Below are 24,659 nucleotides of genomic sequence, written 5' to 3'. Positions count from 1 at the left end.
GTTCGCAGCCACCACCACCAACTCCAGGCTCCGCCCTTTCTGCCTCGCCTCACCCCATGCGTGGAACGGACTCCCTGAGCCCATACACCAGGCCTCCTCCCTGCCCATCTTCAAATCATTGCTCAAAGCCCACCTCTTCAATGTCGCCTTCGGCACCTAACCACTACACCTCTACTCAGGAAATCTAGACTGCCCCAACTTGACATTTCGTTCTTTAGATTGTAAGCTCCTTTGAGCAGGGACCGTCCTTCTTTGTTAACTTGTACAGCGCTGCGTAACCCTAGTAGCACTCTAGAAATGTTAAGTAGTAGTAGTAGTGCTCGACAGAGCTTACAATCTGATCAAGACAGACAAACAGGACAAATAAGGGATAAGGGAATTACTTAATGTGGGAGTGATAAAACAGACAAGGGTATTGAACAAATAAATAGGAGTTAGGAGTTAAAAGCAGCCTCAAAGAGGTGAACTTTTAGCCTAGATTTGAAGACAGCCAGAGCTGGAGTTTGATGTACTGATTCAGGAAGTCTGTTCCAGGCATATGGTGCAACAAGATAAAAGAAATGAAGTCTGGAGTTGGCAGTGGAGGAGAAGGGTACTAATACGAGAGATTTACCCCATGAATGGAGTTCCCGGGGAGGAGTGTAGGGAGAGATAAGAGTGGAGAGGTACTGAGGAGCTGTAGAGTGAATGCACTTGTAAGTCAATAAGAGGAGTTTGAACTGTATGCGGAAATGGACATGGAGCCAATGAAGTGACTTGAGGAGAGGGGCTAATTTGAGCGTAGTGACACTGGCGGAATATAAATCGTGCAGCAAAGCTTTGAACAGAATGAGAGGGAGACCTGTGAGAAGCAAGTTGCAATAGTCTAAATGAGAGGTGGTAAGAGTGTAGATAAGGGTTTTGGTAGTATGTTCAGAAAGGAAAGGACAAATTTTGGTGATGATATAAAGAAAGAAATGACAGGTTTTAGCAGTCTGTTGGATATGTGCAGAGAAAGAGAGAGAGAAGTCAAAGATGACCCCAAGGTTATGAGCTGATGAGACAGGGAAGATGAGAATGTTATTCAAATAGATAGAGAATGGGGGAAGAGGAGTGGTGGGTTTTGGGGAGATAGATAAGAAGCTCAGTCTTGACCATGTTTTTATAGAACACTAGCATAAGTCAACATCAACACACCCTACATTTAGGCAAACCCAATTATGCAAGGTCTATGGCTGGCATAAATGGATACACCTAAATGTATTTGGGCAACCCTGAGAAAAGGACGCCCATCTCCCGATTTGTGTCGAAAGATGAGGGTTCTCTTTCGAAAATAAGCCTGATAGCGAGTCATGCTTGGTAGCCCTCTTAACTCCCTGGGTTTCTCCTAATAGATTGTTATTCGGTTGTACTCGATCACTAATATTGGGTTGGTGGGGGTTGCGGGTTGGAGGTTGTCCTTCGAGGGGGGGGGGGTTATAAATGAGGGGGAGATTTTTCCTTTTGAAACTGTGTTGTGTATTTTGTACACATTTATATTTTGTTTTTATTACATGTTAGCTCTTTGATGATCTTCATTGTTCTGTGTATAACTTGCATAACACGTTATAAAAACGATAATCAAATTAAAAAGGAGCATTCAAGTTGTATCCGCTGATGCAGAAATTCAACTGACTGGTGCTAACCTTGATAAATTGAGTTACCTTGCAGCCTTGTGTGCAGTATTTTGGAATGTATGGAAAGTCCTTGAAGACATACCGTATTTTTCAGACTATAAGACGCACCGGACCATAAGACGCACCTAGGTTTTAGAGGAGGGAAATAGGAAAAAAAAAATTTTCCTTTTTCCCTCCTCTAAAACCTAGGTGCTCCGGTGCGTCTTGTCCGAGTTTTGGACCGCCGTCCCGTACTTACACGATTCCATGTTCCCTGGTGGTCTAGTGACGTCGGGGCAGGAAAGAGCCCCCTCTTTCCTGCCCATCGCGCTGCTCTCCGTGCTCCTCACTGCTTTCTGACGGTCTCGGCGAGATTCAAAATGGCCGCCGAGAATCTCGCACCCCCCATTTTCCTCCCAAATTTTGGGGGAAAAAAGTGCGTCTTATAGTCTGAAAAATACGGTAGTTCTAATTACAAGACATATAGAGGGCCATTTACTAATAGTTATCATACGCTATCTGCTGCAGGGCCCTTAGGAATAAAATAATCTCTGCTATAAATGACCCACCATTGCAGTCAATATTTAGCAGTGCGACACCTGTATAACTTTAAAAGTATAAGTTGTACTTTTAAAACTACCAGCACTGAAAATTCATGTGTGACTTTTAACAAACAGTTCACTTGAGTGGTATAAAGATTATTAGTCTCTTATAAATCCTAGAGCATTTACATATTTACAGTATCCACCATGTCCACCAATACCCATCCTTCATGGCAGAACAATCCAAAGCTGTGGCTTCCCGCGCTTTCTGCGGCAAGATATCCCACACAGCTATCCCTCCTTGTCCTTCCTCCAAATCACTTCCATGAGCTGCTGCCTCTGGCACTGAACAGGCTCTTCCTGTTCTGCTCCTGGGCTAGGTTAACCCTTATACCCACCTGGAGCACACTTCACACTCCAGTTAATGCAATAACCCCATTGGCAATAACCTCCATTGACAATAACCCCCTCTTTGTTCAGCCTTAGGTTATTAGGCCAGACCAGGGCACTTCGTCTCCTCAGGGGTCCTGACAGAGGGATGAGTACTCAATAATCCTATCACTTTTATAACCTGCCAACTCTGCCCCAGTTATGTCACCCATTCTCAATTACATCTTACTACTCTTCCCTCTGAGCCGGACTCCACTCCCACTCACTGACGCTGCTCTCCCCCCCCCCCCCCAGCAAGTTCTACAGCAGTCTAGTAATCCCCTGACATTTGCAAACTGAGGCCCCAATGATCAATTCCCCACGCTGTTCCGAAACAGTACGCAAAAAATAGCACCAAAACAGCTCAGGTAATTAACTCCCCAATGGTCAACGCTAATAAAGTGCAAATTTAAGCACGTTATTAATGTTGATCATCCTGGGAAAGTGTGGGCATGCGCTCAGGCACAATCCTCCCGCACTTGTTTGATGGGGGGGAGGGGGGCACTAGGCTACCAGGGCCTTGCTTTGGGAAGTGGCCGGGCTGCTTGACTCTGATTGTGGGGGGGGGGGGGGGGGGCAGGAACAGAGCCTTAACCTAATACCAGCTCTTAGCTGGCATAGGGTTAAGGTGCTATTCTGCCCCTATGATCAGAGCGCTGTTTTCTGATCACAGAGGCGGAGTACAAGCAGTGCTCATTTAAATCTAATTTAAATGATCTCTGCACTATTGCATTGCTCAGGCGCTATTTGCCCGATGATCATGAGGATGCTGGTAAATGTGGGTGCTAATCTGGCTTTGATCACCGGGGGATTACAGTTGTACACAAAAATCACTTAGCACACAGCAAACATTCAAAATAAGTAGAAAAAAAGGAAAGAAAAGAAAAGCAAGACTGATTTTACACATCTGTATATGAATTGAAATAGGTAGACCTGGGGTCAGTTCAGCCTCTCCAGACAATATAGACCTAATCAATAAAACTAATTTTACCATACAGCAAAATGCCTGGGCGCATTCACTAACTAATAATGGGGAAATTCACTGAAAACTTCAATTGAAAAACTAGGGTAAGTCTGATATTAGAGCATATATTTACCATTGGGATTGTTGAGTGCTTTAATCGAAGGGCTTGTATTCTGAATGTCACTCAAGTAATTTTGAGTTGATAAGGTAACATCCACCCCCAAGAAAACAATATTTAATTTAATTCAGGGTTCATGCATTATAGGTGTGGCGTAAGAATCATGTTGTTTGTAACTACCTTGTGGTGGGTTTGCCCATTCACCCAATACTTGTGAAACCTATACAATGAAAGCCACAGGACAATGTGGCGGTTTGTAAACAGCAGTGCTGAGAACTTCTATGCGCAATAGCTCCTACGCGCCAACGAGGAGCGACGTAATCAGCTGCTGAACATTGACTAAAAGGCCACACAGTGGACGTCGTTATGACGGTTTTACAGCATATTACAGCAGTGGACATGATTGATTGCCATGGACTGTCTGCCTCATCAATGTTATGAAGCAGGATTTTTTTCATGCATAATGGTTTAATATTTAAACTTCTAATGATATTTTAGATAACTGGTATGTAGGGTGAGTGGTGGTTGAAAGGTGATGAATGAGTGGTTTAATGTTTAAAGTTAATAGCTGGTATAAGGCATTAATATTTATAATAAAGAGAAATTTGCATATAAAAGTTAGAGTCTAGTGAGGTGTAATGTTGTTTGTGTACTCCGACTGAATTAGTTTTTCCCCCTTTTCTGTAAGATTGTAAGAATTTTTAACCAGATTATTTTGGATTCTTTTTTTTTTTCAGCAAAATATATTGGCTGCTACATGGATGATACACACCGAAGAGCCCTCCGTGGAGTCTCCTTTTTTGACTACAAAAAGATGACAGTGTTTCGATGTCAGGACAACTGTGCAGAACGGTAAGAGAGCAAATGCACCAAGAAGAGGGGGGGGGGGGAGGGTCTTCATTTCTTTCAGCATTTCTGCATTGTCTCCTGTGTAATCCCTAGCTTCACACTCTCAGCTAGCATTGTCTCTTTTTCATCTCGGATGTTACCGTTACCTTGCACCAGATGTGCTGGCAGAAGAGCGGCCCTAGTGCAAACAGATTTCTCTTTCTGCAGTAAATAGGAAGTTTAGGGTCCCATTTCGTGAACATGTCAAATCCTGCATGTGATGATAACCACAGACTTAAGTTTTCCTTTCTTTATCCAGGTCTGATATTCAGCTCAGTTACACCACAGTACCCAGAAGTGGATTACAACCATTAAAAAGCATTATGTAGAATAAACAGTACACTTCTTGAGGGTCAGATTTAAGTATAAGCGAAACATGCTACAGTTTAAGGCCTCACATTTCAAAGGGCCACATATTTCACAAAAAAAATTAAATGCATATTGTCTACTAAACCTAAAATTACTTCCTACTTAATTGAGGTGGGGGGGGGGGGCGCTCTTAAATGGTACAGTTTAGGGTTGCTATATGCATAATTTTGGCCCTGAATACAGTTATAGTTATATATCCTACAAACATAAAAGAATTAGACAAATTTAAAAATGACATGATTCATAACTGACAAACATGAAAAAGTCAATGTAGTTCGATATGTCTTTTGGAAATGTGTAATTTGTTTATTTACAGTTGGTGGACCTTTTGAGTGGAATAATTTGCCTGTTGAGATTAGGAATTTGACAAATATTGTTGCTTTTGAAAACAGTTGAAGAACTTTTTGTTTATGAAAGAAATTAGTAGTACTCTGGCAATTTAATGTCTCTATACTGAATTTAGTCTTGTGCACTTCTCCCCCCCCCCCCCCCCCTCCAATTCTAGAAATGCATGAGGCCAGATTTCCAACTAGCATACAAATTTGTGTCTGTAACTGTCACGCTTCACACGAAACACTGGATAGTGAGCCCTTGGGCTACTGCCGAGTAGTGGCAGTGGCAGGATGAACACCCACCGGGAACAAGGCGGAACCCAGACAGACCGGTACCCTCCGGACTGGAGCGGCAGGACCAGAACAGGAGCCACAGCAGAGAGCAGGAAGATAGTCCACAAACCCAGCAGAGCCGTGGGATGGCAAATAAAGGCAAGGTCCAGATCCAGGCCAAGATTCAAAGGCAGGCGGCAAGCAAAGTCAAAGTCCAGGTCCAGGCAAAGGTTCAAAGGCAGAGATAGGCAGAAACTGAAAATAGCAAGGAAGCACAGCAACAATCAATCACAGAAGACACACCTCTGAAGAGCTCTGTTGCAAGGCAAACTAGGAAAGCTTACAGGTGGTTAATAAAGGCAAACAGCCAGGGAGGTCACCAGGTACGGAAACTGCTTAGTTCCAAAAAGTCTCAAGACCAACTGGCTGGCTAGAAAATCCGGACCGGACCGGCATGACTTCTGGAACCGGGAAAACCACAAACAGACAGTCCATTGCGACCACCAGGTCTGACCACCAGGGGGCGAGATGAATGAGAGCATGACACAGGGGCACAGTCATAACAGTAACTTATGGAATAAAGCCAGTTGCATTCATAACGTAATAGATTAATTAGATGCTAATTGGCTATAATTGCAGCAGATTGGCACTAATTGGCAGTTACTACTTGCCTAACTACCCTTAGTTGGTATTCTATAAGTTGTGCACTCAAGGGCCCTTTTACAAAGGCACACCAAAAAGTGGCCTGCGTGGACCATTTCTCCTTTGCATCTGGAAAAAAAAAATGGGGGGTTGGGCCGGGAAATGGACGTGTGACAAAATTTAAAACATTGAGCGTCTATTTTTGACCTGAGCTCTTAACGCCACCTATTGACTTAGTGGTATGGGCTCCACGCGTTACCCACGTGGTAACCGTCCAGCGGTCAACAACTGCCAATTACCACCAGGAACGCCCCCGCGGTAGAAGATAATTTTCTACTGTGGGTTTTCGGTACGCGCCAAATTACCATCAAGTACACACGCAAGCCGGGTGGTAGTGCCGATTTGATGCCTTTGTAAAAGGACCCCTCAAATTCCTTGCAGAGACATGGGTGGGTAAGGGGCGTGTCAGGCAGTTACACGCACAGGTTATAGAATACTAGAATTTAAGCACCTAACTGCCGACAGGTGCAAGCATTTACTCCAGCCATTGACTTAGCATAAGTGCTCGTTCCTAAAATTAGGTGCGTAAATGTGGTCTTACACTAGTATTGTATAACGGCAATTACTGATATTTATTTATTTATTACATTTGTACCCCGCGCTTTCCCACACATAGCAGGTTCAATGCAGCTTACATTGTAACTAGAATAACAAAGTTTTGTAAGGAGAAATAATACAAGCTGAATAAACATAATAGTAGTAAGGTATTAAATAAATGAATTTGATATGGGAAGATAAGCAGAGATAGGATAAGCAGAAGGACTAGGGATAGAGAGGGATATGGTATAGGAGAGATGGAGAAGAAAAGACTAGGGATGAGTGAGGAGATAGGGAGACGAGGTCCAAGGTATAATCTGAATCAAGGTCATTAACATTGTCAGAGCAAGGTTTTATGGGTATGCGTATATAGAATCCGCACTTAGCACTCATCATCCCAGTGTCTAACTTTAGGCGATCAATAGATAATTACCCCCTTAGGGCTATATTCTATAAGTAGCACCTAAAAATTGTTGCCAAAAATTTAACATACTTAACGTGATTCTCTAAGGGATATGCGTCCTTTATAGAGTCACCCTTTGGCGCATAAAGGCCTAGTTGTAGGTGCCTATAGTTAAACATGATTCTATATGTATGAGTTTCAGAACACTCCCGGAATGCCCCTAGCCACACCCTCAAATTGTAACGCTTGTTATGATTTACATGCTGATCGTTATAGAATAAGATATAGGTATAAATCCTAATTCGAGCCGATAACTGGTTGTTATCACCAATTATCTGCGTTGATTGGCTCATTATTCAGTTAGATTACACGCATTAAGTTGGGCATGCACCCAATTTAATGCACATAAACCTAGGCACCATATGTAGAATTTGGGGCTTACAGTGTTAAGATGGCAAATTGTGCTGATAGGGTACTATGCTGTATTTTATTGCCTGAGACCTTACCACCACCCGTTGACTTGGCTGTAAGGTCTCACATACCAACCGGGCGGTAAGCGTCAGCACGTGTACACTGGTGCTTACCGCCCGGTTAGCGCCACACGGTAGAAAATGTTTACTATGTGTTTTGTACGCGCGTCAGAAATGGAATTACCACCCGGGGCACATGGTAGCCGGGCGTTAGTTCCAATTTGATGTGCGTAGACGCCTATGCGTCTTAGTAAAAGGACCCCTAAGTGCTTGTTAACTCCAATAACTGTTAGTGCCCAATTGGCTAATTAGTTTGCATGCAAATCATGGATCTGTGGCCAAATGTGGGTGGCCTATACAGAATCTGGAGGTTAATGCATATAAGTCTTCTTTTAGACTAGGCTCACAACCAGGGATGTGCTGGTAAATTGTTAACAGGGGGGCTCTCTCTTGCCAGCAAAGTAAAAGATAATTCAGGAGGGGCCCAAGCCCACATTTTGGGATCCATTTGTTAAAGTAGCCATGGAGAACCGGCTCCCAAAATTCTTAAAAACTTAACAAACGGCTCTCGAGAGCCTGTGAGAGCCTGCTCCAGCACACCCCTGCGCACAACCCATGTAAATATGTTATCTAAATGTTGGTGCCCTCTTACAGAATCCCCTCGGTAGTTGCTTAATCCAATTTGCCTTACCATATAGCTGTGTGTTTGTATTTCCCGCACGCAGATCTAACGAGGCTAGTTTTAAGAGCTTTTGAACTACATCACATGAAGTGACTCACAGGCTGCCCTATAGTAGTAATAAACCATCTTCTCAAATACATATGAAGAATTAATTTCTGCTACAACTGATATCCTCAAAGAAATCTCAAGGGAGATAATTTGAAAGCATGCTGGAGTGAGAGGTTTACCCATCAGAACTGCAAAGCATTGCTCTTCAGAATGCTATGCAGCCATTGTAGCACGGGGAGCAGTCTGATATTCAATGTCATAACCTTCATCGAGGCTGGCCTAACGAGCGAGGATTACAGCGCTGATTGAAATATTGCCAAGAGCAGTGATTGCATATTTATAAATATCTACATAAAAAAAAGAACAATTCAGATGAGCAATGGTCTCGCTGAGACTGTGACAGAAGGAACTATGAATTTATCACAGCTCTGAATTGCAGGGGGGGGGGGTTTTATGGGGGGAGGGGTTATAAGATGGCATGTTCAAATTTAGTCAGCCTGCTCTATTGCTAAATGGTAATTCTCTTCCAAAGGGGTCCTTTTACTAAGGTGTGCTGAAAAATGGCTTGCGGTAGTGTAGGCGCGGGTTTTGGGTGCGCCGATCCATTTTTCAGCGCACCTGTAAAAAAGGCCTTTTTTTAATAAAATTTTTGCCAAAGATGGCCGTGTGACAAAATCAAAATTGCCACGCATCCATTTTTGGTCTTAGACCTTGCTGCCAGCCATTGACCTAGCGATAAAGACTCATGCGGTAACCGGGTGGTAATGGCCTATGCGCATCAAATGCCACTTGGTGCGCGTCTGATACGCGCATATGCAAATAAAATTATTTTTTGGATGCGCATATCGTATGTTTGCCAAAAATGAAATTACCGCAAAAGCCATGCGGTGACCCCATTTTGGCACAAGTTGGGCGCGCGTAGATGCTTATGCGGCTTAGTTAAAGGGCCCCCAAATTATTTAAGGATAAACTTTAGATCCCAGTCAAATAGTAGTAAAGTGACAGCCTATAGGAACAACAAACTCACCTTGTAGAAAAGGCATAGTGGAGGAGTGGCCTAGTGGTTAGGGTGGTGGACTTTGGTCCTGAGGAACTGAGTTCGATTCCCACTTCAGGCACAGGCAGCTCCTTGTGACTCTGGGCAAGTCACTTAACCCTCCATTGCCCCATGTAAGCCGCATTGAGCCTGCCATGAGTGGGAAAGCGCGGGGTACAAATGTAACAAAATAAATATATTGATGCAACTGATCATCTTTGCGCCTCATAGTATGAAGAAAATTTAATTGAATCTGTATGGTTTATAAGCATGAAGGTTTGCAGGCGTATATACTGGATGCAGGGGAAATTATTCCTATAGATGTGATGGTAGTGGGAAGAAGTGAAGAGGACAATAAGCCCTCCCCCTCCCCCTCCCAAAATGTCTCATCTCATTCTCATTTCTATTTTATTGTAACCTCGTTTGATTTTTTTACAACTATTTCACCTTTTTTTTTTGCACATTCCTAGTCTTAGAGGTTTGATTTGTTTCTAAGAAGCTTTTAAACAATATTACATAACTAACTGCATCTACTTTACCAGTAAGAATAGCAATTGTCATTTAAAACAGAACCTCCCTCCAAAGAAAACAAACAAAAAACACACTGCAAAACAAAAAACAAAAGCATTCTAAGACAAGGTGAGTTTGGGTATCATCCCAAATCCCTTTGCCACTACCATGGTGTCAAGCCCAGATATCCACTGCCGTTTGCCATTGGTGGTGGCTATTATCATTCTTCCCCTTCTTGTTGCTGGTCCTTCATGGTTTTTGTGCTTCCTCTGTGTTCGAGGGAGGCAGGGTGTGGCGGTGGCCCCCTCAAATTGTGTGGGAACATTATGAACAGTCTCCTTTGCTAAGTTCTTCATGTTGTGGTTGTAGAGTCATGTGATGAATTTGCTGGATTATTAATTTTGCTGAATCTAGGAATTATTATTAAAAATTGTTGTCTGCTGAAACTTGCCCTGCTCTGAGGAAAGGGGATGAATTGCAGAGGATGCCACTCATCCCCTTTCTGACCATTGCCAGTTTGGACAGAAGAAATATTAAGTGGTCAACCACTGCCTAACAAAAAGACAGACCTAAAATAAAGGAGGACCATTGAGAAACTGAGAAGGTCTGAAACCGCCTATAGAATTTACTGAGAAAAGGACTTGCCCCAGACATTAGCCCTCTTCAAATATTGCCCTGTGCATTTCTGGATGTGAGTCTGAGAACCTAACTGCCAGGATATGTGACCTGCCGAACCGGTTCAAAGCGGGGGCATAGCCAGTTTGGGCTCATGCCCACCCAGCAGCGGGTGCAACAGCGCCGGTGGAAGTTTGGAACAGGCTGGGCTTCCCTGTCCTAAGTCATTTTTTTTTCCAGTGGGGCCTCTGCAGCATCTGTTCTTTGTTCCTTCCCTCACCGCATCCATCCCACAACTCTCCTTGCTTTAGTGGGTCCCCGACAGCGGCAGTGCGATTTCTATACACTGCCTGCCGATAAACTGGAAGCCTCTCCTCTGCCGCAGCTTCCTGTATCTTAGCCTGGGCGAGACGCAACATAGGGGAGGCTTCTGGGTTAGCGGCAGGCAGCGTATAGGAATCGTTACTGCTGCCGGGGACCCATTGAGGTGCTGAAGCAAGGAGAGTTGTGGGATGATTGAGGTGAGGGAAGGAACGAAGAACAGATACTGCATGGGGGAGGACAAGAGAGGGAAGGAGAAATAATGGAGGGGTGAGAGAGGGAAGGAGAGATGCTGCACAGGAGGGTGAGAGAGGGAAGGAGAAATGCTGAATGAGGGGTGAGAAAGGGAAAGAGAGATGCACAAGGATGAGAGAGGGAAGGAGAGATGCACAGGAGGGTGAGAGAGGGAAGGAGATATGCTGCACAGGAGGGTGAGAGAGGGAAGGAGATATGCTGCACAGGTGGTGAGAGAGGGAAGGATAGATGCTGCATGGAGGGGAGGGAGAGATTATGCTGCACAGGGGGGAAGGAGGGACGGAGGGAGAGAAATATTGGGCATGATGGTAAAGGGGAGGAAGGGCGAGATGTTGTACCCGGGGCACAAGGAGAGAGGGAGAAATGGTGGACAGTGGTGGGGAGGGGGAAAGAGAGGGAGAATTGTTGGATATGAGGTGGAGGGGAGGAAGGGAGTGATGCAGCAAAGGGGTGGAGGGGTGGCAAGGAAATGAATGAGAGGATACTGTTTACAGAGCGTAGAAATATGGGAATGGAGGGCTGAGGAAGGAGTGAGATGGGGAATGGGACAGCTAGTAGGTGAGAGAACATAGAGATTTGATAGGTAGCGGAAAAGTAAAGAGGAGAAGAAGAGTGAGAGAGTGAGTGAAATTTGAGTTGACAAGCAGAAAATAAAATAAAATAAAATAGGAAAGAGATAAAAAAAAAAAGTCAGAGGCAGGTGTAGTGAGGGAATAGACAGGAGAGAGGGGAAAAGAAATGGACAACAGCTGCTTGAAAGAGAATTAGCAGATGACAGGCAGGAAAGCATAAAAGAAAAACTGGAACCAATATGACGGAAAGATAAAATGTCCAGACAACAAAGGTAGAAAAGAGCATTTTTATTTTGAATGTTTTAAATGGAATATGTTAGCTGTGGGAAATGTGCATAGCCAATGTCTTTGTACTGTGTTTAGTAGAAAAGGAAATTTCTGTTTACCCTCCCGTACCTCTTCCCTCCATCCCAACATGCTTGTAAGGGTGGAGGGATAAGGTAGGGGAATGAAAAGATAACCTGATACCTCCAAAATCTGGTCTCTCAAGTCAAAAATTATTTGTCCTGTAGCTTCTCATTGTACCATTTTCTTGTATAGCCAACTTGTGTGTCATCAGCTGTGCATGTTTGTTCTTTGATGTCAGGTTTATTGAGTTGCTACACCTTTTTATAGACTCCTGATGCAGGCCTAACGGCCGAAACACGATGTTGTGTTGAGTCTTCATACTTCAAATAAACCTTCTTATTAATGTACATCTTCCAGTCTTTGGTTTCCTTGGTCGCTCTCCCACTTTTTTTGTTGTACTGTAGTAGAAAAGGAAATGCATTTCTGTTTTTTTTTGTCTAAATATTTTTATTTCTAATTTATGATCCCTTGTTTTGTATTTGGTGAGGCTAATGGCAGGTGGGGAAATCGGAGGGGAGGCAGGGAGGAGAGGGGATTGGAAGTGGGGGCCCTCCTTTATTTTTTATTTCCTGACCTGGGCTCTAGCATGTCTAACACTGGTCCTGACCCTTGCTGTATAGCTTGTGGGGATCCCCAGCCGAGGGCTTCCTCCAAAGATGGCCAGAACTCTCTTCTACCAAGCTCTTCAGTTGGCGACAGCTTCCTTGAGCCACCGACAATTAAGCGTGCACGGGGTGCTGGCATTAGGGACCTTGCTGCCGTCTGCCAAGCTTGGTAAAAGGGAGCTCTGGCCACCTTTACAGAAAGTCTTTAGCTGACAGCGTGTGGGGATCCTCATTAGCTAAAGTATTTATATTTTGAGGTGGAGGTAGGGCGGGACAGAGAAAATTTTGTGTCCACCCACTTTGGTCTCAGGCCCACCCAAAATTGGCTGTCTGGCTACGCCACTGGTTCAAAATGATTTTTCCTGCAAACCTCCATGCCTCCATCTGAAAACCCAGAAAGAACCAATTTCAACTGTCCCTGAATTATGTTTGGATTATTACATACCAGGTGACCTAACTTCCTAGAGCCCAACAAGACAATTATAAACAAACTTCACTTCCTCTCTCTTGCTCGACCCTCTCCGTGTTCTACCCCCATCCACTTTGCAACTAGAAAACCTTCTTTGCCAGCAAAAGAATTTAACCTCAAGGTCACCTGTGCAAGCACAAGAGCCTCAAGGTCACCTGTGCAAGCACAAGAGCCTCCCTCACCACCCCGACCAGCAACAGAGAGAGAAGAAAGAATATATCTGGACCCCAATCAATGTGTTCGTACTGATTCAATATAATTAATAATTCAGGGTGTCAATCAATATTTATCTTGATGTACATTCTCCTTGCATAAGATCCGAAAGCTGAGTGCTGTAATCAAGGCATTGCCTATACAGGTTTGTAAATAAACTTGTCCTGTATATAAAGAATAAAAATCTAGTCTTTCCTTAGCTTTCTGAGTGTATTCCCTTCAATATTGTGCAGTACCACTTGGTGCTATTCCCCAACGCATATATTTTAATTCCTCTCGGAAAAACACAATCTTTAACATGGTTTGAACTAAGCTGCGGCCAAGACCGCTGCCAATTGGTGAAGATCTAAGTGGGATGGCAGAAGTTCGGTAGGCCTGCTTTCCTCCTCAAATTTCCTAAATGTGTAAAAATGTATTTTCACAGCTTATCCCCCCCCCCCCTTCCAATGTACACAAAGTGTTACAGAATGATACTCCTTATTTTCCCACCAGTTTGAACATTTAGAAACCTTGTAGGGCACTGAGATCCGAAGGATCACAGCATCTGGCCATACCTTCACTTTCCAAAATCCATTCTGAAGGAGAAGCATGCATCTTTTCAGTCATTGGACCACAGGAATGGAAAGCCCTCGTTGGGCTTGCCACTGCTTCGTGAAAGACCCCCTAAGTGCTTACCACAGCTTAGTAAAAGGACCCCTTAGTGTACCTGAATCTATATCACCTTGAGGTACTACTGAAAAAAGGTGTGAGCAAATCTAAATCATAATAATTTTTTTAAACCCCTCTTATGCGTGACAATGGAAGATTTAGAAATGCCAAATTTTATCACTAAAACTGTTACCCCCTCCCCGTCATTTCCTATCCTTGGTTCGTACAACCCAGTATAACCCTGTAGGCAGATATGAAACAATATATAATGTTCACCAAGTTTCAGTGCAACAAAACTAATTTTGTTGAGTGGAGAAGTGGCCTAGTGGTTAGGGTGGTGGACTTTGGTCCTGGGGGACTGAGGAACTGAGTTCGATTCCCGGCACAGGCAGCTCCTTGTGACTCTGGGCAAGTCACTTAACCCTCCATTGCCTGCCGCATTGAGCCTGCCATGAGTGGGAAAAGTGTGGGGTACAAATGTAACAAAAAAAAAAATGTATTTTCTGATCTCTAGCTTACATCTAGAATAACAAACCCCCCCCCCCCCCCTCTTTTTACAAAACCGTGCAGCGATGCCAACGCAGCCCGTTCACTTTGAATGGGCTGTGCCAGCTTTGTAACTGGGGGGGGGGGGGGGTAATAATCTTATTCGCTACAGAATGAAGCTTTCCCTTGGGCAGATTTGAAATAAATATTCGGACATACTTCTTGTTTAGGGACGGGTACCAACCTCAACCCAGTTCTACTTTGACGGATTGCATTCCCATGATAATTACCTTATGTTCCTCTCCTCCAGCCCAGTTCTTTTACAAATGACTAATGTACGTTAACAGTGTCATAAACATTGCAGATCAAATACCACAGCTAAATGCCCTATTACTGCAAGATAGTCAGGGTCTAGAGCTGTGACATTTAATATGTAAATTACAGTGGACATATAAACGAAATGAATTAAAATGCTATGCATTTCTAACTACTGAAGATGGAACTGTGAAACAATGATGGTACATTTTGCCTGTTTAGCAAAGCAAAATAGCACTTTCTCACAATTGTATTTTACCAGTTCAAGATGGTCATTCAACATGATAAATTTTGATCACTGAACATATGGGATGTGGACATATGTAGTCAGATTGGTGTGCTTAAGGAAATCTGACCTTTTCTGTAACTACGTTTCTGTTTACCCTCCCGTACCTCTTCCCGCCATCCCAACATGCTTGTAAGGGTGGAGGGATAAGGTAGGGGAATGAAAAGGTAACTTGATACCTCCAAAATCTGGTCTCTAAAGTCAAAAATTATTTGTCCTGTAGCTTCTCATTGTACCATTTTCTTGCATAGCCAACTTGTGTGTCATCAGCTGTGTACGTTTGTTCTATGATGTCAGGTTTATTGAGTTGCTACACCTTTTTTTTTTTTAAGCTTCCAGAAGATTTCGTGACATTATTCATCTATAACTGATGAAGCAATGGGCCCTGTTTATGGAGATCTTTCTAAGGAATACTGAAGTTTGTCTTGATAAACTTGGATGCAACCCTACTATTTAATTTATGAGCTGAGCATTTTCATTTTATTAAGGTTATCAATAGCAGCTTTATTTATAGCACTTGATATAGCTCAAGCTATCTCTAAGGTGACTATGCAGTTTTTATTACAGGTACTTTGCACTACCCCTAATGGGCTCACATTGTAAGTTATCTATTGTACCTGGGGCAATGGAGGGCAGAGGGGCCCTTTTACTAAGGTGCATAGGTGCCTACGTGTGTCTAAGAAGCGCCAAATTGGAACTACTTCCTAGCTATCACGTTCCCTGGGCGGTAATTCCATTTTTTATGCACGCCCAAAACATGCGGTAGAAAATATTTTCTACCACACGGCACTTACCCGGCGGTAATCAGCAGTTTACGTGTGCTAGCCGCTTACCGCCTGATTAGCATGTGAAACCTTACCACTAAGTCAATGGGTGGCGGTAAGGTCTCAGCCCGAAAATGGACACGTGCTGGTTTTAATTTCCGTTTTTGGCCACAAAAAAAGATGCCCTTTTTCCAGGCGCACCTGAAAATTGACCTGCGCACGTTCAAAATACATGCCTACACCAGCGCAGGCCACTTTTAAGCGTGTCTTAGTAAAAGGGCCCCTAAGTGACTTGCCCAGGCTTACACGGAGTTGCAGAGGGAACTGATCCTGGTTCCCCAGAATCTCAACCCACTGCCGACTGTCAGGCAGCAGCGGGAATCAAAGCCGGTTCCCCAGGTCAGCAACCCGCTGCACTAACCATTAGGCCACTCCTCCACTCCACTTCACTTTGATAGTCTTAATTCTTTCTAGATATATAAGTCCAGGGGGCCACGGGGGCATGGGTCCCTGTAGATTTGACCCTGCCCCCCCCTGCCGCCGCCAACCCCCGCCGCCGTCAGGTACCTTTGCTGGCGGGGGTCCCCAACCCTCGCCAGCCGAAGTCCTCTTCTCCGGTGCGGCTGCATTGCTGATCTCTGGCACAGCCGCGTTGCTGATCTGTAAGGGCAAGCTTCTGTTTCTGTCAGTCTGCACGTACGTGCAGAACATCAGACTCGCAGAAACAGAAGCCTGTCCTTGCAGATCAGCAACGCAGCCGCGCCAGAGAAGAGGACTTCGGCTGGCAGGGGTTGGGGACCCCCGCCAACAAAGGTACCCGGCAGCAGGGAAGAGGGGGACAAAAGGGGCAGCAGCGGGGGAGGGTTGGCGGCAGTGGGAAGAGGGGGTCGAAAGGGTTGGCGCTGGGGGGGGGGGTGAAATGTGATGTGCCCCTCACATCGAGTTCTGGGCCCCCCTCCCGCCGAAGTCTGGCTACGCCCCTGTATAAGTCTAATGCTAATTTTTCAAGTTACCAGTAACTTCCTCTGTGTGCAGTCCATCTCTGATGGAAACACTGCTCTATTTTTCCTCCAGGGGATACTTATATGCCGGATTGGAGTTTGGAGCAGAATGTTACTGTGGTCACAAGATCCAGGCCTTAAATGTCAGTGAGTCTGAATGTAATATGGAATGCAAGGGGGAGAAGAGCAACATTTGTGGAGGTGTAAACCGTCTCTCCATTTATCGGCTGGAACTGACGCAAGAGTCTGCAAGGAGATGTAAGTAAATCTGTCACTTGGTATTATAGTTAATACAGTAGTGTGATAAATAACAATACCTTTAAAGTTAATAAATAAAAATATAACAAAAAATATATTAAGTTCAATATAAAAAGGTATTACATTATTTTCCATTTTGGACTAAATTCTGTAAATTGGCATTACAAAAAATTGATCGCTAAGGCTATTCTATAAACGGTGCTCAGAGCTTGTAGAATAGTGTTTAGCACAGGAATCCGCATCCAATTTTAGGCACGAGGATTTATGTCAACCGAAACCTGGTGTAAATTCTCACGCGGATCCCCTGAATTCTATAATAGTATGTGCAACTTTAGTGAATGCTCCGACCCACCCATGTTCCTTCCATGGCCACGCCCCCTTTTCAGTTGCACGTTAAAAGATTTATGCACACATCTTTATAGAATAGCGCTTAGCAAGATGTGCGCATAAATCCAAATTGTTGCCAGTTAGGACGATAATTGATTGTTAGCACCCAATTATTGGCAATTAACTGCTCACTTGTCAATTAAGTTGTGCATAATTACGGAATACGCCTGCTGCATGCCAAATTTTGGTGTGCAATTTTGGGCGCCATATATAGAATCCAGGGATTTTTGTTTTATTATTGTTTAATAGCCTTTAAAGTGACTAATATTAGTTTCCATTAACCGGTAAATATCATGAAACTAAAATGTGCCAGTTTGAAGAACAGAGGATACAAAAGACCTATCGCTCCTGAAATCAAGTGGTTGGTGATAGATTGTGATTGCTGATTATTGTCCAGCAAGGTGATAGAGAGAAAACAAGAGGTAGATAAAGAACAACATATCAATACTGCAAAGAATGGTTTTACAGGCTGCTTCCAGTGGTCTACAACTCCCCACAAGCCAACTGGGTTAGTGCTCACAAGTTGATGTTGGATGGTTACTGTCCAACAACAACTCAAAGCCCTAGGAAGCTACATATTAGGACAACGGTCTCACTTGCAATAAGTGTTTAGACCAGTGGTTCCCAAACCTGGCCCTGGAGGCACCCTAGCCAGTCAGGTTTTCAGGATACCTGCAATGAATATTGAGGAGAGAGATGTCCATGCACTGCCTCCACTGCATGCAAATCTCTCTCATGAATTTTCATTGTGGATATCCTGAAAACCTGACAGGATGTGGTAACTCCAGGACAAGGTTTGGGAACCACTGGTTTAGACAGTTACAAAGCTTGGTGAGTGGTTGGTTGGTTGGTTGGTTGGTTGGTTGGCTGTTTCTTGATATACTGTCTTTCTGTGGTAGAACCAAAGCGGTTTATGTATTGCATTCAGGTACTTTGGGTATGTTTTGGATGGAACATGGGAACTTGTAATCTCATGTACTCAAAACAATAGAACACTGATTTGGATAAAGGATTGATATCCCATGAGTAAAATAAATAGAGTTAAATATATTAAGTCTATATTGTGTTATGTATACAATATAATGAATAGAGTCATAATTTAATTAATTGAAAGGTCACTTATGTTGTTGATAAGTATTTTGAGGTATATCCTTAGACCTGTAAATGGGAATGTAATTTAGCTGCAAAATTATTTGCCTTTTATAAGGCTGAAAATTCACTTAACAAACAGAACAGCAGAAAATTAATACAGAGGTAGAAATCTACTGCAGCAGTGCTATTATGAAATCTCTTAACAAAACATCTAGTCTCGGGGAGGGTAAATTTATAACAGGTCACCCAGCTCCGGATTCTATATAGGTCGCCCAAAGTTGGGAGCACAAATTTGGGTGCCTAGGGCAGAAGCACGTGTAAATTAAGAGTAGTTAATGAGGTGTCAACAATCAATGATTGACGTTGATTTGGCAACAATTTGAAGTTACACGCGCATCTGCCCTAAGTGCTATTCTATAACATCTGTACCTAAATTTCATAGCGCACAGTTCCAAAGGAGCGTGACTGTGGGAGGAGCATGGGTGGATCAGGGAACATTCCCAGAAGTTAGGCAGGATGTCATAGAATACTATAAACTGTGTGACCAGCTGCCGTAAATTGGGTGCCAGCATTACCACTAGGTTTTGGCAGGTGCAAATGCTGGCACCCTAAACTTAGGCATGAAATCCACACTAAAGGCCTTATCCCATATTATAAAACGCACCTCCAACATTCTGAAGCTGACTGCATGGCTGAGGCATTCCTGCTCTCTGTATCCATCTCCTGAATTGACATCACGTACTTCCGGGTTCGTCACAATCAGAAGTGACCAACCACACGAGGTTTCTCAGCTTCAGAATGTTGGAGGTGCATTCTATTAAATAGGATTGGTCAATTCCTTGAAGCACAGCCAGAGCTCAGCGTCCTGCACAGCAACGCTCAGACACCAGAGAGACAGAGGGGGGAGGTATCTCTGTCACATGCACACTCTCTCTCTCACAGACTCTCTCACAGTCAATGTCTTTCTCACTCTCACACACTGTCTCTCACACACTCTATGTCTCACACTGTATCACATTCACTCTCTATGTCACACAGTCACTCACATACTCTCTTGGTCTCATATACTCAGTCTCACAGAGAGTCTGTGTCACACACACTCTCTCTCTCTCTCTCGCACACACTGTATCTGTGTGAAACACTCTCTCTCTCTCACACTGTGTCTCACCTATGCACTTGCACACACACTCTCTCTCACAGACACACTCGCACCCAGACTCACTCTCTCTCTCACACACACACACACTCGCACATTCACTCTCTCTCTCACACACAGTCACTCTCACATACACTCTCTCAAACATACACACTCCGAGGAAAACCTTGCTAGCGCCTGTTTCATTTGTGTCAGAAACGGGCCTTTTTTACTAGTTCTTCTATAAAGTTTATGCTCCTAAAATAGATGTGCAGCAAAATCAAAATTGATTTATTTATTAAAATAAATATTTTTCAGACGCACATAGCAGACGTACGCCAAAAATGAAATTACCGCAAGAGGCATGCGGTAGTCGGACAGTAAGTTTATTTTGGCGCACATTGGACGTGCGTAGACGCTTACGTGGCTTAGTAAAAGGGGTCCTAAACTTACATGGTTGGCAGTATGTAGAATTACATTGTCATTTCCTTTCTTGTGGTTGCATTATTATCTAAAATAAATGAAAACATTCATGCTTCTGGCTGGATGACACTCTTTTACAAAAGATGCATTAATAATCCATAATGAAAAGTGTGTCAATTTGGCAACCTTTTTTCACTGTCAACATGCGACTTGATGACCTCTTTTCATCTTAGCACTGCATCATATATGGTATTGTTGACAAAATCAGAGTCTATGATGAGAAATGAATAACATAATGCTATGTATTCTAAAATTGTTTTATAATCAAGCTAACACAAGCTAAAGGGCAAACCTTTTTTTTTTTTTTTAAATTAGTTTCTTGCTTCTAGGCAGATTAATGATTTCCATTAGGTGAAAAGTCTGATAATGCAGTCTAATGAATGATTAATCCATTAATTTCCCGATTAATTTGCATTTTTTTCTGTGAAAACAAGGCTTAATCATTTTGTTTGGGGATCCAGAGCGCACTTCCAAGTTTAAAAGGAACTTTGAAATTATGCATCTCTAGTTGTTATTGATTAAGATTTTGCATTGCTAAAGTTCACATATTCTTATAACTAATTATATCTTTGTAGGAAAATTTAGGGGTCCTTTTACTACAGTGCGCCAAAAGGTGGTGTAGACGCGTGTATTGGACTTGTACAAGTCCATTTTTCATTGCACCTTCAAAAAAGGCCTTTTTTTGATGAAAATGGACGTGCGGCAAAATAAAAATTGGCACACGTCCATTTTGGGCCTGAGACCTTACTGCCACCCATTGACTTAGCGGCCGAAAAATAATTTTTATTTTTGGATGCGCATATCAGACGCGCACCAAGTGGCCTTTGGCACGCGTAGGTCATTATCGCCTGGTTACCACGTGAGACTTTTCTGCTAGGTCAATGGCTGGCAGTAAGGTCGCAGACCCAAAATGGTCATGCGGCAATTTCGATTTTGGCACATCCATTTTTGTCAAAAATTGTAATAAAGGGCTTTTTTACAGGCGCACTGAAAAATGGATCAGCGCACGCCTACACTACCACAAGCCATTTTTCAGTGCACCTTAGTAAAAGGACCCCTTAAGGACTGAGTTGGAAATGTTTTTTTGATCCATTTCTGACGTTAGAGTCTTTTGCAAATTTAGCTTCTAATTCCATAGTCATTGCATACACTCATCTTTTCTTGAGGATCCTGACTTATGAAGTTCATTAGCAGGTACTTGAATGTCAAGCAGAGATTTTCTCCAGTCAGATGAATGAATACTGACAGTGAGACTAACTTGGAGATTTCTAAGATCTCCTGCAGGGATATTATTCACTGGCTTTAAAGCAAATCTGTTAAAAATCACATTAGAAAAATTCAAATGAGCTTCTGAATTGTCCATGACATCAGGGTACCTCAATGAATATCAAATCTTTTTGCCTAAATGGCATATAAGCTATTTGATAAAATCTGCCTTATTCCAATTTAGCAGTAAATTCATTGTTCAGAAAAGCTAATTTTGTTTCAAATAACTAAAATGTATAATTAAAAAGCCAAACATTTCAGTGGAAGACGGGCAATATCTTAGTCTATCAATACAGTAAAGAGTTTTGCATCCCTGTTTAATAACTGTGCAAATATTTTGCAGGTCCAAAATATTTTTTTTAATGAGATTGTTCACATCTTTTGATTTTTAAAGAAATGCTTCATTACTGGCAGAATCAGATGCATATTGGGTCAGGCCAATGGTCCAGCTAGCCCAGTCTCCTGTGGCTAATCCAGGTCACAAGTACCTGGCAGAAACCCAATTAGTACCAACATTCCATGCTACAAATCCCAGGGCAAGCAGTGGCTTCCCCATGTCTGTCTTAATAGCAGACTATGGACTTTTCCTCCAGGAACTTGTCCAAAGGTTTGTAAACCCAGATACGCTAACCACTGTTACTACATCGTCCGGCAAAGAGTTCCAGAGCTTTAACTATTCATTGAGTGAAAAAATATTTCCTCCTATTTGTTTTAAAAGCATTTCTAGGTAACTTGATTGAGTGTCCCCTAGACTTTGTACTTTCTGAAAGAGTAAAAAATTGATTCACTTCTACTTGTTCTCAGGATTTTGTGGACCTCTATCATATCTCTCCAAGCTGAAGAGCCCTAACCTTTTTAGCCTTTCCTCATATGAGGATATGAAAGGAGTTCATTCTTCTTTATCATTTTGGTTGCTCTTCTTTGAACCTTTTCTAATTCCGCTATCCAGCTTATAATCGAAAGAGAAAAACGCCTATATTGCGACCCAAATCGGGAGATGGGCGTCTTTCTCCCGTGGGCGCCCAAATCGGTATAATCAAAAGCCGATTTTGGGCATTTCCAACTACAATCCGTCGTGGAAACGGGTAAAGCTGATGGGGGCTTGTTGAAGGCATGGTGAAGGCGGAACTGGGGCGTAGTTATCGGCCGAGGAGAGATGGGCGTCTTTAGCTGATAATCGAAAAAAAAAGGCGTTTTTACCGCGATTTTGGGTCACTTTTTTTGGACCCTTTTTTTTCACGAACAGGTCCCAAAAAAGTGCCCCAACTGACCAGATGACCACTGGAGGGAATCGGGGATGACCTCCCCGGACTCCCCCAGTGGTCACTAACCCCCTACCACCAAAAAAAACCCACTTTACAAACTTTTTTCCAGCCTCAAATGCCGTACCCACCTCTATGATAGCAGAATGTGTTCTATCCTGTGACAGCCTTTCCCTGGTTCTGATGTGGCTCTCGGGTGAGTGTGACAGCTTTTTTGTTATGCGCACTACAGAGTCACATCAGCAATGCATTGTGTTGGGTGTAGGGTATTGGGTTCCGTGATTCCACTAGCTTGTGGCAAATGCTCACGATGTTGGTAGTTAGTAGGCTCTACTCCCATGGTGCTTTTCCCCCTGCTTACTGGGTCAGAGTGTGCCCTGTTTTGTTTCCGGTAGCCCATGAGGTAGTGGCCATTTTTGTAAGCCAGTTTTAGATCCCTTTCACGTGTTAGCCACGTTACAGAACTTAGTTCTTCCCTTGAATGTGGCTGAAAGAGGGCATTGTACAACATTCTGCCAGCTCTGACCTACTGCTCATCTCAGTACCAGGGAGACTCGTTGCCATTGGGGCACAACCTCTGATCTGCAGTTAACTGTGAGTAAGCGTGCTTATTCCAATAAAGGACGTTTTTGGAGAGATTAGTCTTCAGGTGCCAACTGGTGTGCCAATGTTATATAGCAGCAACCAGTCCTAGAGGCCTGCGTGTATGCAGGTCCCTGGAGCACTTTTAGTGGGTACCGCAGTGCACTTCAGCCAGGCGGACCCAGGCCCACCCCCCCCCCCCCCCACCTGTAACACTTGTGCTGGTAAATGGGAGGCCTGCAAAACCCACTGTACCCACATGTAGGTGCCCCCTTCACCCCTAAGAGCTATGGTAGTGTTGTACATTTGTGGGTAGTGGGTTTTGGGGGAGGGGGGTTGGGTGCTCAGCACCCGTAGTAAGGGAGCTATGTATGTGGGAGCGTTGTCTGAAGTCCACCGCACTGACCTCTAGGGTGCCCAGTTGGTGTCCTGGCATGTCAGGGGGGGGCGAGTGTACTACAAATCGTGGCCCCTCCTACGACCAAATAGCTCGGATTAGGACGTTTTTGAGCTGGGCGTTTTTAGTTTCCATTATCGCTAAAAAAAACAAATGCCCAGCTGAAAAACGTGCATTTTTTTGAAAATACGGTCTGTCCCGCCTCTTCACGTACCCGTTTTCGGACATAGACGCCCATGGAGATAGGCGTTCGCGTTCGATTATGCCCCTCCACGTCTTTTTTTGAGATACGGTGACCAGAACTGAACGCAATACTCAAGGTGAGGTTGCACCATGGAGTGAAGCGGAGGCTTATGGTATTCTCTGTCTTCTTTTACATCCCTTTCTTAATAATTCCTAGCATTCTGTTTGCTTTTTTGGCTGCCGCCACCACACACTGGGCAGAAGATTTCAGTGTATTATCTAGACACCTAGATCTTTTTCTTGAGTGCTCAGGTAACTATGATTTGGATTATTCTTCCCAATATGCAACACTGTGACATTAAATTTAATCTGTCATTTGAAGAAATCTAGAGCAAAATTCTTCTGGTTGGCATGTCCGCTTCAGGTTTTCCCTACGTGCGCTCTCAATCTACGGATTTTGTGCCACTTGGATTGAGAAGAGCCTTACGATGAAGTAAATATTACTGGTTATTGAAGTCTAGTTTCCAGTGCTGACTCTGCTATCCGTTTAATAACTGAGCTATGAGATTTCCTTTCATATCAGCTGTGGTGATATCTGATTAGTGCTTGCAGATCATTATTCTTATTTTACCTTCTCACCTTGGTAGGTACAATATTTCATTTTGGGCCTCTTTTACTAAACCACGCTAGCAGTTCCCATGTGGCAAATGAGAGGAAGCCCATGGTCTTCCTATCATTTACCACGCCAGGAATTGCTAGCACGGTTTAGTAAAAGATAC

General features: G+C 43.5%; 1 protein-coding gene across 1 annotated transcript in view; it reads left to right on the top strand.

Annotated features, from left to right (window-relative positions):
- Window positions 1–24,659, top strand: part of WSCD2 (WSC domain containing 2) — a 363,115-nt gene that overhangs the window by 194,197 nt on the left and 144,259 nt on the right. Inside the window, exons 3-4 of the mRNA XM_030219890.1 lie at window positions 4,425–4,539; window positions 16,909–17,093. Coding sequence (XP_030075750.1) covers window positions 4,425–4,539; window positions 16,909–17,093 — 300 coding nt within the window. The remainder of the gene's footprint in view (window positions 1–4,424; window positions 4,540–16,908; window positions 17,094–24,659) is intronic.

The sequence above is a fragment of the Microcaecilia unicolor genome, chromosome 11 (assembly GCF_901765095.1).
Source record: "Microcaecilia unicolor chromosome 11, aMicUni1.1, whole genome shotgun sequence".
In the NCBI taxonomy this organism is placed as follows: domain Eukaryota; kingdom Metazoa; phylum Chordata; class Amphibia; order Gymnophiona; family Siphonopidae; genus Microcaecilia; species Microcaecilia unicolor.
The sequence above is the reverse complement of the archived record's forward strand: the minus strand, read 5'-3'. Positions and strand labels throughout refer to the sequence as shown.